Source organism: Scleropages formosus, chromosome 24, assembly GCF_900964775.1.
Source record: "Scleropages formosus chromosome 24, fSclFor1.1, whole genome shotgun sequence".
NCBI lineage: Eukaryota > Metazoa > Chordata > Actinopteri > Osteoglossiformes > Osteoglossidae > Scleropages > Scleropages formosus.
This window is the reverse complement of record NC_041829.1, coordinates 20138647-20154453: the sequence shown is the minus strand read 5'-3', so window position 1 is coordinate 20154453 and position 15807 is coordinate 20138647. Positions and strand designations below refer to the sequence as shown.

The 15807-nt window shown below is 41.4% G+C and overlaps 1 protein-coding gene across 19 annotated transcripts in view; it reads right to left on the bottom strand.

The window, feature by feature from the left end:
• LOC108939557 (calcium-activated potassium channel subunit alpha-1) overlaps nt 1-15807 on the bottom strand; it is a 147198-nt gene that overhangs the window by 62043 nt on the left and 69348 nt on the right. For all 19 annotated transcript variants that reach the window (XM_018760954.2, XM_018760955.2, XM_018760959.2 and 16 more), the window contains exons 4-6: nt 9903-9996; nt 9373-9484; nt 761-836 (exon numbers count right to left, since the gene is read on the bottom strand). In XM_018760954.2, the coding sequence (XP_018616470.1) occupies nt 761-836; nt 9373-9484; nt 9903-9996 (282 nt within the window). The remainder of the gene's footprint in view (nt 1-760; nt 837-9372; nt 9485-9902; nt 9997-15807) is intronic.

Below are 15807 nucleotides of genomic sequence, written 5' to 3'. Positions count from 1 at the left end.
AGGAAAAATACTTAGTTATTTACATCCCAAAGCCTCTATTTACCGTACCAAGAAAGAGGTGGTCCTCACAAAGAAAGCATTTTGGTTTTTGGGTTCTTTGTCACTTTTAAAATAAAATTACAAATAAAAACACAACTGTGGCTTGTTTAAATATTTTATCCTGCTGCTATTTTGATATATGTGGCAATAATTTATACATTTATTTAAAACTGTTCAGGTTTAGACAAAAAATGCACATTTGTGGAGTAATGAATGACAATGAATGAATCCAGTTGGTCTTAAGAGCTTCCTGTGCTGACAGAGCAATCAAATAATGTACATCACATGTGAAGAAGCACAAAAAAGCTGCTTATAGCTACAGACTTATTTCCACTCATAGTCTACCATTTCAGATGTATTCTGAGAACTGCAACATACAAATAATTGACAAATGTATAATTGAGGCCTACCCTATAAAATAATTCTGAAAAAGATGAGAAATAAATCTTTATTTTTGATTTTCCTCAAACCTCAGCCTTCTTGTTACAATAAAAGCACATGGAGGTACAAGTCATTCTTACACAGCTCCAATTTCACTTACTATGTAAAGGCAGAAACAGTAAACAGAATTTGTCCATTGAACACTGTACATCACAGTGCTGCAAAAGCTAAGTTTAATCATTCAGAGGAAGCAAAACATATGAATATGTTTTCTTTTACAGTATATTCATTGTATACACATTGTATAACCCACAGTGTCAAAAAGAAAGAATTAACTTACCTTGTTTTTAAGATATTCAAAAATTGTAAAATTTCTGAAAACTGTATCAGTCTTAAGGCCCTTAAAAACCTCAAACCTGCAAAAAGAAAGAGGAGAAAAAACCAGAAGTTACGAAGAATAAAAAATGTTTGCTATTAAGCAGATTTTCATCGGTCATGTTGTTTCTATCGGGAAAAGAAATCTGAGGAATTGAGCAACATGTCATACCAAATAAAGCGTGGAACCCTCAAACATCATACCTTTAAAGTGCTTGTCCATCTTTAACAGTCGGATTGCTTTCATTGTCTTTTCCTTAGAATTACACACACCAGGCAATGAAACACTTTGTACAGTAAAAGCCAACAGAAGATGAAAAAATATCCTCAAGAAAAACGGAAGCAAAAATATTTTCTTCTGTTTCTTTTAAATACTATTACAGCAAGAATTTCTCCAAGAAGCGCCTAAATGCTCCTGTTTTTAGACGCAACGTAAAACATGAAGCACCTGCATCGCAAAGACAAACTATTTCGTTAACAGACAAAGGATGAAACGATACGGGATAAAAACCTGGATTAGAGTGGAATCAGGTGGGGGTAAAGCCACTGAACGGGTATCTCTCTAATGACGCAAACTGAAAATTTGTACTCATTTTAAAAGATACACGAGGTACGCGTAAATACATGGTAACATGAGGCAATGCTTGAAGGACAGCAGCAGCACCTGAGTACAAGGATGCTGGTGACACCACCCTGCTGTCCATCCTCCATCTGCATCTATCTATCTATGGTCCACCTACCCACCACACACTTACTCCAAAACAATGACCCACCATCCACTGTTAGCAAGTTCCCAAGATATTTCCCCCCCTTTGTGAGCACAGTTACAAAGTGCAGCCACACAAAAGAGGAACTGTGCAGTACCACATTACATAACATGTCCTCATGTCCGTCCCTGTGTTCACACATTTTAAAAATGTGTTCTGCCCATGCTGTATGCAAACCACTGTAATTATTATGGTATGTTCTAGTGTACTAACAAATGTTCAGGTGTTCTGCAGACACTTATGTGCCATCGATATGCTATAGATGCGGTGAACACATTTACATGCAGAGAACAACACAAAATGGAGAGAAAGAGAGATTTGGATCCAGAGCTGTACTCGTCAGTACAGTACAGTCTAGTTGTCACATACAACGGTATAAACCAGCATACCTTACACAAATATTTGTGTAAGGAATTTTCCATTAATGACCATCCTGTTATTAAAAATGATTAAACAATCATTTACATAAACACGTGCACATTTATCAGGCACTTACAAGATCAAGATAACTAAACACGTTATTTAATTCCGAACAAGTGACAAACAGAAAAACGTAATGATATGACACAATCGCTTAATGTCTAGGGGTCATGTGACATCCTAAAATAATGCTAGTGTAAAAGTACGTGTTACAGTGAGGATTACGGGAAAAGACCCAACTGAGGCCCGGTCCACAGAGAGAGGCCATTGCATAACATCCTTTGTGTGCTCCAAGAGATCAGCCCTTGTAATGTGTTGACAATGTGTTGTCCACGCGTAAGCCGTACTTTTCGGTTACCTTAGACACCCAGTGCAGAGCTGACAGAAGTTACTGTATAATGCTGCTGAGAATAAAATAAAATAAAAAAATAAAAAAATAAACAAACAAACAAACAAACAGTGCACAAGAGTTTAAGGGGACGTCAGAAGCACACCTTTTACCTTTGTAAAAAGTACTTTTTATTATTAGTACTATTTCCTATTACTAGCGCAGATGCCAAAAAACCAGGAGCCGGTCTCAGCTGGAGAGCCTGACTAGACGCACTAATGCTGCAAGGAAGCGCACGGGCGCCACGTGCATCCCTCTACGCGCACCAGCCGCACAACAATGTTAAAGCCCTGCAGCGACGCTGCTACCCACCCCCAGCGTGGGGCCATTAGCCCCCGTCCCGCGGACACGCAGCCCTTACCCCAGTACGAGATCACACGGAAGCAGGAGGAGAGCGTATGATGGAGGCTATCCTGCTCCTCCTTCTCGCTGACCTGCCCGTGGCCAAGCTTGACCCGGTATCCGTTCTGAAACAGCTCCCCGCACGACTTCTTGCGCCTCCTGGTGCTCTTCAAAGCCTCGGTGTGCGTGGCCCCGTCGGGGCTCTTGTACACCAGTATTTTGGTGGGAATCATAGCTACTTTCGGCGAAGACGGTGGCAGTCCCCAGGTCAAGGTGCTCGGATGTCCTCAGACACTGGAGCGTGGCGCCCCCTTTCCCACCTCCATGAGACCTTCTGCCTCCCAGGCCACCCTGTGTGACCCCCAGGTGGGTTGCAGACCCCTCAAAGGAGTAGAAGGCGGCCAGACACCAGCATCAAGATGTCCAGCCTCAGTCCCCTTCGCTTTCCTCGTCCCAGGAGCAGGACGATCGATTACCTCGAAATCTTATCTTTCGGCCATGGACAAGGAGCGAGAAAGCAGGTGGCGCTCAACGTGTTGGCGCACGGTGGGAAAACAAAAATACGTGGTCAGGGGAGACGTCACGAACAGATTTAACACACGTACTCGTGCCCTCGCGCTTGCGATCAGTCATGTACCAAAGCTTTAAAAAAAAAAAAAAAAAAAAAAAAAACCCTTTCCATCAGGATATTACACCATAAGCTCCTTTAGAAATCACCCAGGGAAAAATGGAGGCCAAACTTGAAGCTTCTGCTATTCATCCTTTCCCTGCAGAACGCTCTGGTTCTCCTCCGTCCTCTGTCATTTTCTACTGTCCTTTATGCATGAGATCCTGACAGATTTTTTTCCCCCTTGTTTCAATTTTTCAGCAAAAAAAAAAAAAGTCACATGTGTTTCGAACCACCAATAAATCTCAGTTTGCAGCCGAAAAGCCTTTGCAATCACTGAACTCTTCATGGGATTTACAAGAGGAAAAAAAAATAATCCGGAATTAATCACAACTGATGTACCAGATACTGGCTGCTATCTGTTTCGAAGCTGAAAATGTGCTGCACAAAATCTCAATGTGCCATCAATGTGTGGTACAGATGGTAACGAAACAGCATGACAATACACGAACGATTTCATCTTTGCTTTCAGTGGTGAAGCAAGTTACTCCTTGACTCTTACCTCAACATTTTGTCTAGACTGCTGTGTAATGATTCTGCATGTAAATCTTACATGTTCAGTTTTCATGTAGAAAATAAACCCTGTTCAAAATGCCAAAGCAACACTTCACTGAAATTCTTTCAGTAAAATTTCCAGCTGCATAAATGAATAAAACTAAGGTCTTCTAGATGAAAGCTTTTTGTCAATAAAATAACATAAATAAAACTGTATCTGGGTTTACTTTCACGGAAATGTACTCAGTTGCCATAACCAATTTACTTCTTGTGTAAATAGACTTTTCAGCCTTTATCTGCGAATGTAAAACCTTTACTCCCTCATCGGTAAAGAGCAGATACTCAGATCACCATTCAGTTTTCTTCACTGCTCTACCTTATTTTTTTCCCCAGATATTGGGGGGAAAAGCCCCCATCAACAGTGTTTTTCACACTGTATATCATTATGTATATTATCACACAAGACTACAGGCTGCATTGCGGGATATTTTCCATACATTTTCTCCAGACAGCATGTGACACATTTCAGCTGTTCTCATGTAAGAGGAAGTTAAGGCTGAAGATTGATGGCGAGGAGTGGGATTCCTACCCAAAGCCAGACAGGCACTGGGATTACTGGGGATTCTTTCAGAACGGCGGCTTGGACCATGAGCAGGAAGCCTGCAAAAACGTATTAAGGTGGGTCACGTGAGGTGCAGTGCTCTGCAGTGCTATACTGTACTGTACCGTAGTGCTCCAGAGCAGCAGCAGCCACAGCTCCCTTTTTCTCAATCAGCATGGGATAAACACAGGGCTTAAAAAGGGGGATATTGCAGAGAGTGTCCACAAGGGATTACTGCCTCCACTGTAATGCTTCCACGGATTTCAGCTGTTAAGATGAACAACGTCGACATTGCATTTTGGAACGTCACATGTTCACCTTTTTGTTTTTAAATATTATTCAAACCTCTACAATTCAATTCCGCACAACTGAAAAAGATGATAACTTTCAGGAAAGTGTCACTGACTTATTTCACTGACATGTTTACATATTTTAAGAAATAAGCATAGTATCATATACATCTACTACATTGCTCTTAGTCTGAGTTTTCCTAAAGTTTTTATGCTTCAGTGACAAACACATTCTAAATACAATCCTTAAGAACTTGAAATCATCACACAGTTCAAAGGGTCCCGAAGGCACTAGAGCGGTGCGACCACAAGGTGGCAGCACTGATTCACAAATATTTTTGCACAGGCAAGTAAAATTGTTTACTGTTTTTTGTTCTATTCTACCCATTTTTTCACTAGTCATTAAGTCACTGTGCATAAACGTGTCAGCTAAAGGAATACATGGTTGACCTTTGACCCGTGAATCACAGTGCCCTCAGATGTTTGTGAATGGAAGTCCTTTGTTCAGCACAAACACAGTTTTCTGTATAAATGATGCTTTTGTGTGAAGTATAATTCTGCATAAATACACTGGAGTTTTATGATGAAACAGGGTAGAATAAATAATATGTGAGCCAATAAGACCAAATTATTTCTAAGTTATTTTCACACTCATGCAGCCACATCTATTAATTATCATTAATATATGTTGTTATTGGCAACCTGGTTACACGCTGGCCTTTTTTTAAAAAAAAAAGGAATAAAAAAGTAGACAAAATTAGGAATCTAACAGTCTTTTTAGGGCACACTATGACTAACCACCCACAGGAGTGGGGGCGGAGGGCGTTACTGAATTCCCACAATATTGTGTACAACCTCTGAGAGATACTACTAATATTTTTGGTTCTGCCAACACCTGACAAGTGTCCCAAACTACCACGCTACCTGCTGGCACAAAAATGACTAACAGTGATGTGTAGCTCATCTGAAATATTACAATGTAATATGACTAATGATTTCCATTTTCAGGGGGCAACAACAATGTGGAGCACAGGATCACACTGGTGTGGCATTTACACCATTTTTTAATACGAAAGGGCAATTTATTCGTCGCATTTATCGCTATTCAGAATTATTCTCGAACGTCAAGAATGACAGCAGTTTCAGAGCCGGAGACCTCTGGAGAGTACGGCACAGAAGAGCCCCGGTTCGAAAAAGACAGCAGCTAAAATGAGCGAATGTGCATGCATTTGAATTTGCTGGCATCATGGGAATTTGGCCAAAAGGGGAAAGCAGCGCTGCCTGCGATCAGAGGAAACATGAAAGGGTCATATTTAAGTACAACCAGTCTATACTGCAAATGAATGACGCCCTGAAAATGAACACAGTGCTTTTGCTGATGGACACCTACCTCCATGAGTTCAGCTCCTAACACAGATACGGTACGGCGCATTAACGCTTTCAACATTTTCACTGTAAACTCTCCAGCTGAATAAACAGGCCCCAGTTATTCGTCACCCTCCCCCTTGCGGTAATAAGCAGGTAAATACATACACCTTGCTGCCTCTCCATTCTGCTCCACCTGAGGCTGAACACCTGGGAAACTGTTTGTTATTAGAGAGCATTTGGCTTATTATGTGACACCCATCGGTGGTTAATTGGGTGCGAAAGCCAGGCGCCGGTTTGCTTCCAGCACCTGGGTCCAGTACGCAAACACAGGCAAAAGGCTGAACATAACAGTCTCAGTTCACAAGCACATTTTCATCGCCGCAAGCGCTTCGTACAGCCGCGGCGTACGGCCATCCACTGCGTGTGTCTCGATGACCTGCAAAGGGAATGAGGGTCTTGCAGGATTTTCTTCAAAAAAAGAAACTACTCAGAAAATGCACTTGAACAATAGCCCGGTTGAGAGCAGATGAATCTCTCAGCGACGAATTCTGACTGTCAAAGCCTGCGAAAATGACAAGGAGTGGAGCTGCTCCGCCACTAAGCCAATGGAGAGATTTGGCTTCCGTGCACGTGGGGGTGGGTGCTGCTCGTAGCCAACTGATTAAGAGGCCAGATGGATTAATCATAGGTAACGCCGAATCTGTGCTCCCCACCAGTTCATGTGAGCTTTAAATTTGTACATGAAAGCCCATACAGTAGGTGGAGAAAAGCATTTTGAAGCTCAGCTGCCATATTTATATAAAGCAACTTGCAGTTGTTCTCAGTTTTAAAAAAAAGGATTTTACTCCAGAATGTCAGTATTACCAATCAGGATTCATTGTGTGTGACTGGGGGGGTGCGGTGGCGCAGTGGGTTGGACCGCAGTCCTGCTCCGGTGGGTCTGGGGTTCAAGTCCTGCTTGGGGTGCCTTGCGGCGGACTGGCGTCCCGTCCTGGGTGTGTCCCCTTCCCCCTCCGGCCTTACGCCCTGTGTTGCCGGGTAGGCTCCGGTTCCCCGTGACCCCGTAAGGGACGAGCGGTTCTGAAAATGTGTGTGTGTGTGTGTGTGTGTGTGTGTGTGTGTGTGTGTGTGTGTGTGACTGAAAGGGACATTGACCTTCAAGTCTCACACTGGTATCTCTAACCCCAGTGTAACATCAGCGTGCACCAGGTGGGGGTGGGGTTCCTTACACCCCTCTACAGCCAAGTGGCCTGTGCACAACAGCACTTCAGCTGCAGGCTCCAAAATAAAAGCTTTCCTGTGTGGTCTAATTGAAATGTTTGTTAGAACACCTGGCTGGTCCACCTTTCCAAAACTCCTGATGAAGACTTACAGCCCCAGCCGCCCCACTAGCCCCCATCTGCTCCCCCGCGCCCCGCTCCCTCCTCCACTTCTCCTGCCGCTACACTACCTCACCTTGGGGTCACCACGTTGTGATGCTGACTCACACTGACTGAAAATCGTTGCTATCAGGTGAGGAATAAGTGCTGCACGTTCCTGCTCCTTGGAGAAAACAAGGCAAACCCAGAGATAGTGCGTGTACTGCACATGTGACGAGGCAGGGGGCTAGGCCCTAGGGCAGCCTGAAAAGAGAACTCAGAGGCAGCAGGGGGACAAAAAAATAGCGGATTCTATCTTATAAACCATGTAGCATGACACAAATTTGAGACTCACTAAAATTTCACAAATATTAGTGTACAAATAAGCTGAATAGATGAAAAATCAGTGTTCAAGTAACCAGCCAAATGCACCACACTGACCTTAATTATGTAAAACTGCTAACAGATTTTCAGAATTTCAGAATCAGTTCTTCAGAATTTTTCGGAAAAGCAGCCGTTTCATTACTTCTATGGAACATGCATTTACAATGCATTTGCATCGGCAGCATATCAAGAAGACAGCTAAGGACATACATTGTAATTAAGTGTTTGGCACATGTTTACATTCACACACAGAACTCCCAGTTACAAGCAAATGTTATTTGTACCCTAATATTCCCATAACAAGCTACCAACTCTCACAACAAAAACACTTCAAGCAATGCTGAGCTGAGCTCAAGGCATGTGGGACTTTACTTCTCCTGTATATCTCAGCTGTCAGAAATCTTGTGATTCTTTATCATCTACAATAACAAGCTTTAAAGCAAAAAAGTTTTAAAGTATTAAAAGTTGACATTCTTACCTCTCAGTTTACAAGTTTGTGATAAAAAGTATAGAATTCTCTTGAAAGGCAATATCATTGTGAATGACTGCGTGATTTTATTGCGTTTTTTTTTTTTTTTTTTAAATCAGACATGATACCTTACAGATAGCTTGGAAGAGAGGCTGAGAGAGCTGCAGCTGGTTACAGTAATTACTATCATTAATTTCATTAATTATTTATTACTACAATTGCCTGGTTAAGCAGTGCTCTTGCAACAATAATTTTCATTTCACATAGTCCAAACCTTGGACCAACACTGGTCCATTACAATCCCCCTACTCTACGACAATTTACAGTCATCATTTCACCCAAAACACATGTCTTTTGACTAGAAGGACCCAGAGCTCTGAGCAAAAGCCACATAAACACGGACAGAACATGCAACTCGACAAAGACCGAGTTGGACTCAAACCTGTGTTTGAACACACAACTTCAGAACTGTGAGGCACCTACAATGCTATTGTGCTGCCCAAAGACGGGGGAGGGGGAAAACAAAAAAAAAAAAAAAAAAAAAAAAATCAACCAAAAAAAAAAACGTTCACATGAATGACAGAGGAAAAGTAAGATAGAAAAAAGAATCACACAAATTAGTAATGTACAAGTGATTTTGAACACGTCTATCTTAAGACTGGATTTAAAGGTGTGCAGAAGAAGTTCTGATATTGTGAACTTTGTGGTTTTGAAATATATTTTCTCTATGGTGAAAAGGCAGGAATTCTGCATGTTTTGGGAGCACACACACAATTCATTTTTCCCACGTGAAATAAATAGTAACAGATTGTTGTGTTTCCATATTGGAGTGAAGCAGATTCTGTGAATTAACTTGAACTTCTGTTTAACACACAGGAAGCAACAAATACGAAACAGAACCGCTCTTCATTTCTCAAGCTTGTTCCTTCACCTGACAACAGCGACGGGACAGCCCACTGCGTCACACACCCAGGAACAGAGATGTCCGACAGGACTAGACAGGGCAAAGGGTGGGACGGAGAACTTACCGAGCCAACTCCTGTTTAAATAGACGGAAACAAACACTGGTGGAACTGTGAAGAAGTCCACGACCGAGTTCACCTCCAGCCAGAACCAGAGCTTATCGTTTGCTGCAATGAACTGTGGGAAACAGAGAATCACAGCTTCATTTCAAGGAGACATTTGTATCCTTTCTGAAAGACAGCTTTGTACTCAGATTATTTTGTTCTTTCCATTAATGAAAGCACCATTCAAACAGAGATATATGCGGAACCTGGACTTGGCTAAAGCATAAATAGTATAATTTCCCATCAGAGAGCTACTGTACTCTGTGTGACAGTGAGCCGTTCAGGGCTTCACACAGTCCATTCACAGTGCCGGATTCCGGTAAAAAAGCACTTCAGCCGACATTACAACCCTTACAGTTCCAGTTACAACACTGTCTGTATTCAGTCAGTGAAGTGAAATAGCTTTATTAACCCTAATGCATTTTTTTGCTAAGCAAAGTGCCAAAGCATTTCTTTTCCAGCTACTTCATTACAAAACGTTGTATACTTACACGCAGACCAAAGTACAACAAGAAGAAGACGTTGAAAGCCATGTCGATCTGTAATGTGAAATCTTTGTAGAAAATGTGACAGGATTCTATGGGGCTATTAAAAGAAGAAAAAAAAATATCTTAGCATTTCAAAAATATTGTATTTAAATAAAACATTGCTACTAGACACTGAAAGATGCATTCTTCTTCCCTGGAAATGCTTTTTAAAGAAAAGAAGTTTCAACAAAACAAAAAACATTTATAAAAAGTGCACTGATACTGTCAAGACTTCTCTGTAGGAAAAAAAAAAAAAAAAAACATGCATACATTTTCATACAAGCAATTAGTTTTGATAAGAGAAAATATTTTGATACCCCTGATTAACCCTTAAAGAACTGTATTGCTTATGCCCAACTCATTACAAAAAAAAAAAGAGAATAATATGAGACACAAATCACGATAAGGTTATGAAATTATATATTTTATTATGCAGAACCCTCAGGATAAAGGAGATTTGTTGAGAAGTATTGATATCCTCGCATAATATAAAAATATAAGCCGTCACTTATGTGTGGTTCGTCCAATATGTAGGCTATTAAGATTTTACTTGTTTACAAGATGCAGCAGCAAGAACAGAAGTGCAGAAGCAGTACTTTAAGGGTTAATTAGTGCATGCAGGCTTTCAGTTCAGAGTATGTATGTATTCAAGCAGCCATAGCAAACGCTAGCATAGAATGCGCTCTCACCCTTAATGCCTGTTTCGGGCACTAAGAATCGAAATGGAAGAGAATGTAATGACTTGGTAGAAAAGCAGTGTTAAACTCGGGGTGGGGGACAAAAGAAGTGAAACCAGAAGGTGCACCACAGTACTGTACTTCTTTCGAGGCACTCGCAGCGGTGCGCTGCACACGAGCTCATTACGCATGCAGGTGTTCGGCAGCCCGGCGGCTCAAAGAAGCATCGCGACACGCGCACGTCTGCGGGACGCCCGAGGTGTCGGCGGCAGCAATTACAGAAAATAAAAGGCGCAAGTGGCTGTAATCGGCAGCACGACGACAAGGCCACCGGCGCGAGCACGGGGACAGGCCGCGTAACGCCAATGTGGACGCGGCTGCGTATCGCAACACCCGCAACGTCCGATTTTCCGGTTACATCCCGTGTAAATGCACTCATCGTATAACTGTCTCGGGCCGCAGAATTTTATGTACCACAAGACAATAATCAATATGATTGTAACAAGTTTTCTTTCAGGAAACTCAAGAAATAAACTGGAATAGCAAGGATTTAATGGAAGTAAATGATCATTAGTATTGTTTTGCTAAACCCGGCCTAATGAAACCACAACACTAAGGGATCCATTTCTGGACACAGATTTAACTTAGTCCTAGACTAAAATGGGTCTACTGGGAATCCCTGTAGATGGTAAAATTTAGACTAAGTATAGGTTTTATCGACACTGGGAAATCAATAATTTTATACATACAGTATATATACACACACACAGTGTATATATGTATATACGTGTGTGTGTGTGTGTGTACAGATAGATACACACACACACACAGACAGACATATATGCATATACTTTGAGTCATTAGTCAATGTGTCAGACAAAAGCAACGCATTCCAAAAGATATGTACCCAAAGGCTAGAAAAGAGACCCAAATGAAGAGAAACCCACTGAGATTCCCTTACACTTTCATCACATGATCCAACTAGATGGTCCAACGGTGAGCACTGGGTAAAGGAGGTGAATGTATCAGCTGGGTGAGACTGTAAGGGTGCTGGGCAAGGCGGTCCCTTTTACCAGCACTTCACCTTTCATCGGGCCACTGTAAGGACCAGCGCATGTCACCACCGAAGCCGAGAGCAGTCAGGTGACGGTCAGGTGACGGCGGCAGAGAACAGCATGTGAGCGATGCCTAAGATGGGTGTATGGTTCTGGTGAGCCTCTCCTGCTCACCCCACACGTTCTGACATATAATTAGGTTCTCAACCATCACTCTCTCCACCTTAAAAGGTGGAGTCATAAAATACGGCAATAACCCCGTTTATCGTCACAACGGCGGGCACAAGGTCTTTATGGGCAGGATTTTTGAGATGTGAAAAAACAGCCGCTGTGATCTGAAGCGTTTTGCTTGTTCCGGAAAGCAGATTATTCCCCCGCTTGCCGACGGCCTTATCGAAGTAGACGAGTGCAGCGAGATGAGGATTTTTCCATTATCTCGTGACCCTTGTGATCAAGGACTGAGTGTTGGCTGAAAAGCCATCAAAACATGTCAGACTGTTTACTGCGCCAGCTTTTGTCTTTCTTCTTGCTATTGACATGCATATGCAGGCGGAGAGGCCTGATTTACCAGCACAGATGCTTCTCTCCCTCAGGAAAGGCTTGTTCACACACGCTAAATTAATCAGGTGACTCTGTTCTTACAGCAGCCTTCTGGGAGGTTGAGTGCTACAGGGGTATTTGTGTCACTTAATGCGAAATTAATGAAAATGATTTGTTTTCACCTCATCCTTAATGAAACGTAATTGTTTGCAAACGTAATTTGTGAAATTCCAGCGCAGCAAACGCATCTCTTTCTCCAGCACAGAAATGTATAAAGGAGGCAAAACTGAAGTGTCGTAAATGTAGCTCTTGTACCGTTGAACCACGGCTATCAAAATAAACGTTGTGTATGTACATATCTGTGTAATGAGACAGGGAAGCTTAAGATTTGTAAGTTATGAAATGCAGCACAAAAAGTGAATCACACAACATTCAAATTCAAATGTGAACATGCAAAAGCATTTAAGCTAAACTGTTACTTTCCAAAACTCATTGGAAAACTGCAAATATGCCATACCCCCTTCTTACTACAAGGCCTTATTATGATAAGGATGATTATGATTATTATTATTAGCAGTAGTAGTAGAAGTCATCAAACAATTATGTAACTAAGAAACTACTGCACTGAAGAATGATGTGTGAGAAAAGTTTGACTGTTTCATAAATTAAGGTCTATTCTGCTTGTGATGGACTGGGGTCTAGGGTCAACTGATATTGGGATAGGCTCCAGACCACTGCGACCCTGATCAGAACGAGCGGTTAATGAAAATGGACGGAGGGAGGGACTGCAATGTGTGTAACTTTAAAATATTTTATGTAGGTCTCTCTCACGATGACTACCATGCAATGAGCCATATTATATCATCTCCGCAGGACTACAGCACTGATACGTCAAACTCTGTTTCGGATGCAGTAATATTTCACACAACGACTTGAAACTGTCAAACATTTTCATTTCAAATTTTATTCCCAATATATAGCCCATTAAAATGTTTGTGAGAAAATCTTTCTTACAGTATAGTTACTTTAAATATAGTAATAAGGGGTTTCAAATATACCAAATTTATCCATGCACTGAGGTTATGGAAGCGATTCATGTGGAGTTTTGCTTTCAAAACAAGGTGAAGTTCAAACAATGAAACATGCAGTTAATTTCCCTTGTGGAGTGTGGAATACATTTGTGTATCATTATTAAATTGTACAGAACTGGAAGGTTAATGGAAGAATATCTTTATAAAGCTTAATGTCTCAGTACATATCAGTTTATTAATTCCAAATAACTGGTAACTGCTACCCAGATCCACAGACATTACTAGTTTTGCCAAAATATACAAACATAAACCACACTTCCACAGTGTTCAAAACATAGAGCAATGAAGACAGCACTACAGGCGACAAACAATAACAGCACCTGCCAATTTTTTAAATAAAAGACAGTGCAACAAACCACATTTTAAACCACAAACATGTATACATTATATATATATGACAGCGCAAATAGAAGAGCGTTCCAAAAATCACAAAATACATACAAGAAACAGATCTGTTTAGTGTTTATGAGAATCTCAAGTTCCCAGATGGTTGTATGATGAGCAACAAGTGTTTACAGGTGACCACAAATGCACTGGGGGGTTGGTTGTCCAATTGGACAAACCAAAGAGAAGGAGAGAGTGCCTCTCTGTCCTGAGTAACTGTCAAACCTAGTATTTTTTTCCCTTCGTGTAATTACCTGCAATTGTGTAGAGAAAGAAAACCTAAGTGCTTCTGAGCCCAAGATGTGCAGTTTATAGAATGAACACAGAGTATATGAAGGAATAGATGTGAGCATCATTATTCCAAATATCACTTCCTAGCATGGAAGTGTCTCATCAAAATAAATAAATAAATAAATAAATAAATAAATAAAAACTTACTGAGCACTTCACACATACCAACCAGCTTTAAGATGACTCTTCAATTCGGGCTGTCATTTTCACCAACTTTTTACTCAGTAACTCCCACAGCTCCTTTGTAGATTTACAATTTTATTCATTTCAGAGACAATTATTTCCCCATCAAAGGCAGACGAGGGAAAAAAGAAAATCATGTCTATTTGGGAAATTACAGTATTTCTTGTTAAAATGCAACACGTTATAGTGGTATAATAGTTTAAACAGATTCAATTATTAGGCCCTGCATATAAGAATAAACAAATGATTGATAAGCTTAAAATTGGACTGGAGATCAAACCTGCGAAGTGGATCCCATCGTGAAATCCAGCAACTACATCCCGTTTAGATCATTAAACAGGGCTAAAGTCTGCAAAGTGCACCTCATTTGCATTATTAAAAATAGGCGAAGTGTGGGACGTACGACTCATCTGCATAATTAAAAGGGGCAGCGCCTAGGAAGTACACACCATTTGTATTATTAAAGAGAGAAAGTCTGGGATGTAAAGCTCATTTTCTGCAATTAACATGAAGAGATTTGAGGACTTAGTATAACCCATGTGTGTCATTCAGGAGAGGAAAAGTCTGAAAAGAAAATGAGATCTTATTCACATGATTTTCGTTAAGGGTAGACCATTGTCATAGCAGAGCCCTCCGAAGACATTGCTGTGACTTCAACAAAGAGCTGCACGGCATCAGCCAAAGATGACAGATGGTCTGCTGTACCACAGGAGATGAGAGAACATCCTCCATACCCTCCTTGTCTGGTAAAGAGACAAGAGGATCGCCTCTTTGTCGTGAAACCGGAGCCACAGGTGAGCTCGCTTTCTGCAGGGAGAGCTTCTGTTTGACTTTGCCATTTGATTGCTGGCTGTGAAGTGACAGCAGTCTTGCTGATCAGACCGTGCGTGCGTGCGCGCGTCTCTCTCCTGCGTACACTGACGGCCAGTCGCAGTGCCTATCCAGCAGCAATGACTTGTTTCACATGAGCTGAATAGACCGCTTGGTCACCCTGTAACTGCTTCATTATCACTATGGAACCGTGCAAACCTCTGCATAAACAAACACAAAGCCCAAATTTATTGAACTTAATACACTGCTTAGCACAGACAACACACTTCTGAGTGCTTTTATACCTCTGTTACAACGTTTATTTCCACGTTCAGCCTCTAGTCCATCTCAAGTAACTGTTCAGTTCACCAAAAGGGACAATTCAGCATCTACCAGCACAACATACTCTTTGTGTGTGTGTGTGTCTTTCGTTAGAGGACCAACAATAATATATATTCCACCATTCTTCTTTCAGCCTGGCATGAAGCACATCTGACCAGTGCGGTGCTCATGATATTATCGAAAAGGTTGGCGGGTAACCACCAATAGATTACCCACCTTTTCAATAACATCCAAAACGTATATAAATGTAAAACATATACACACACATAAGTGTAATAAATAGCTGTAAATTCCCACTTAATACACTGAATGTAGGCAGAACATAAAAGGAAAGAGTAGCAAATGTGAAATATGATAAAACAATGAAGCATAGAGAACACCTATATCACTGATGTTCTGCGTCTTGATGTGGAACCGTCGAGGGACATAACTGCTCGAAACGTGTGCGTTCAGGCAGACGAGACAAAAGCCGATCATTTCGTACCAGTCACTTTAA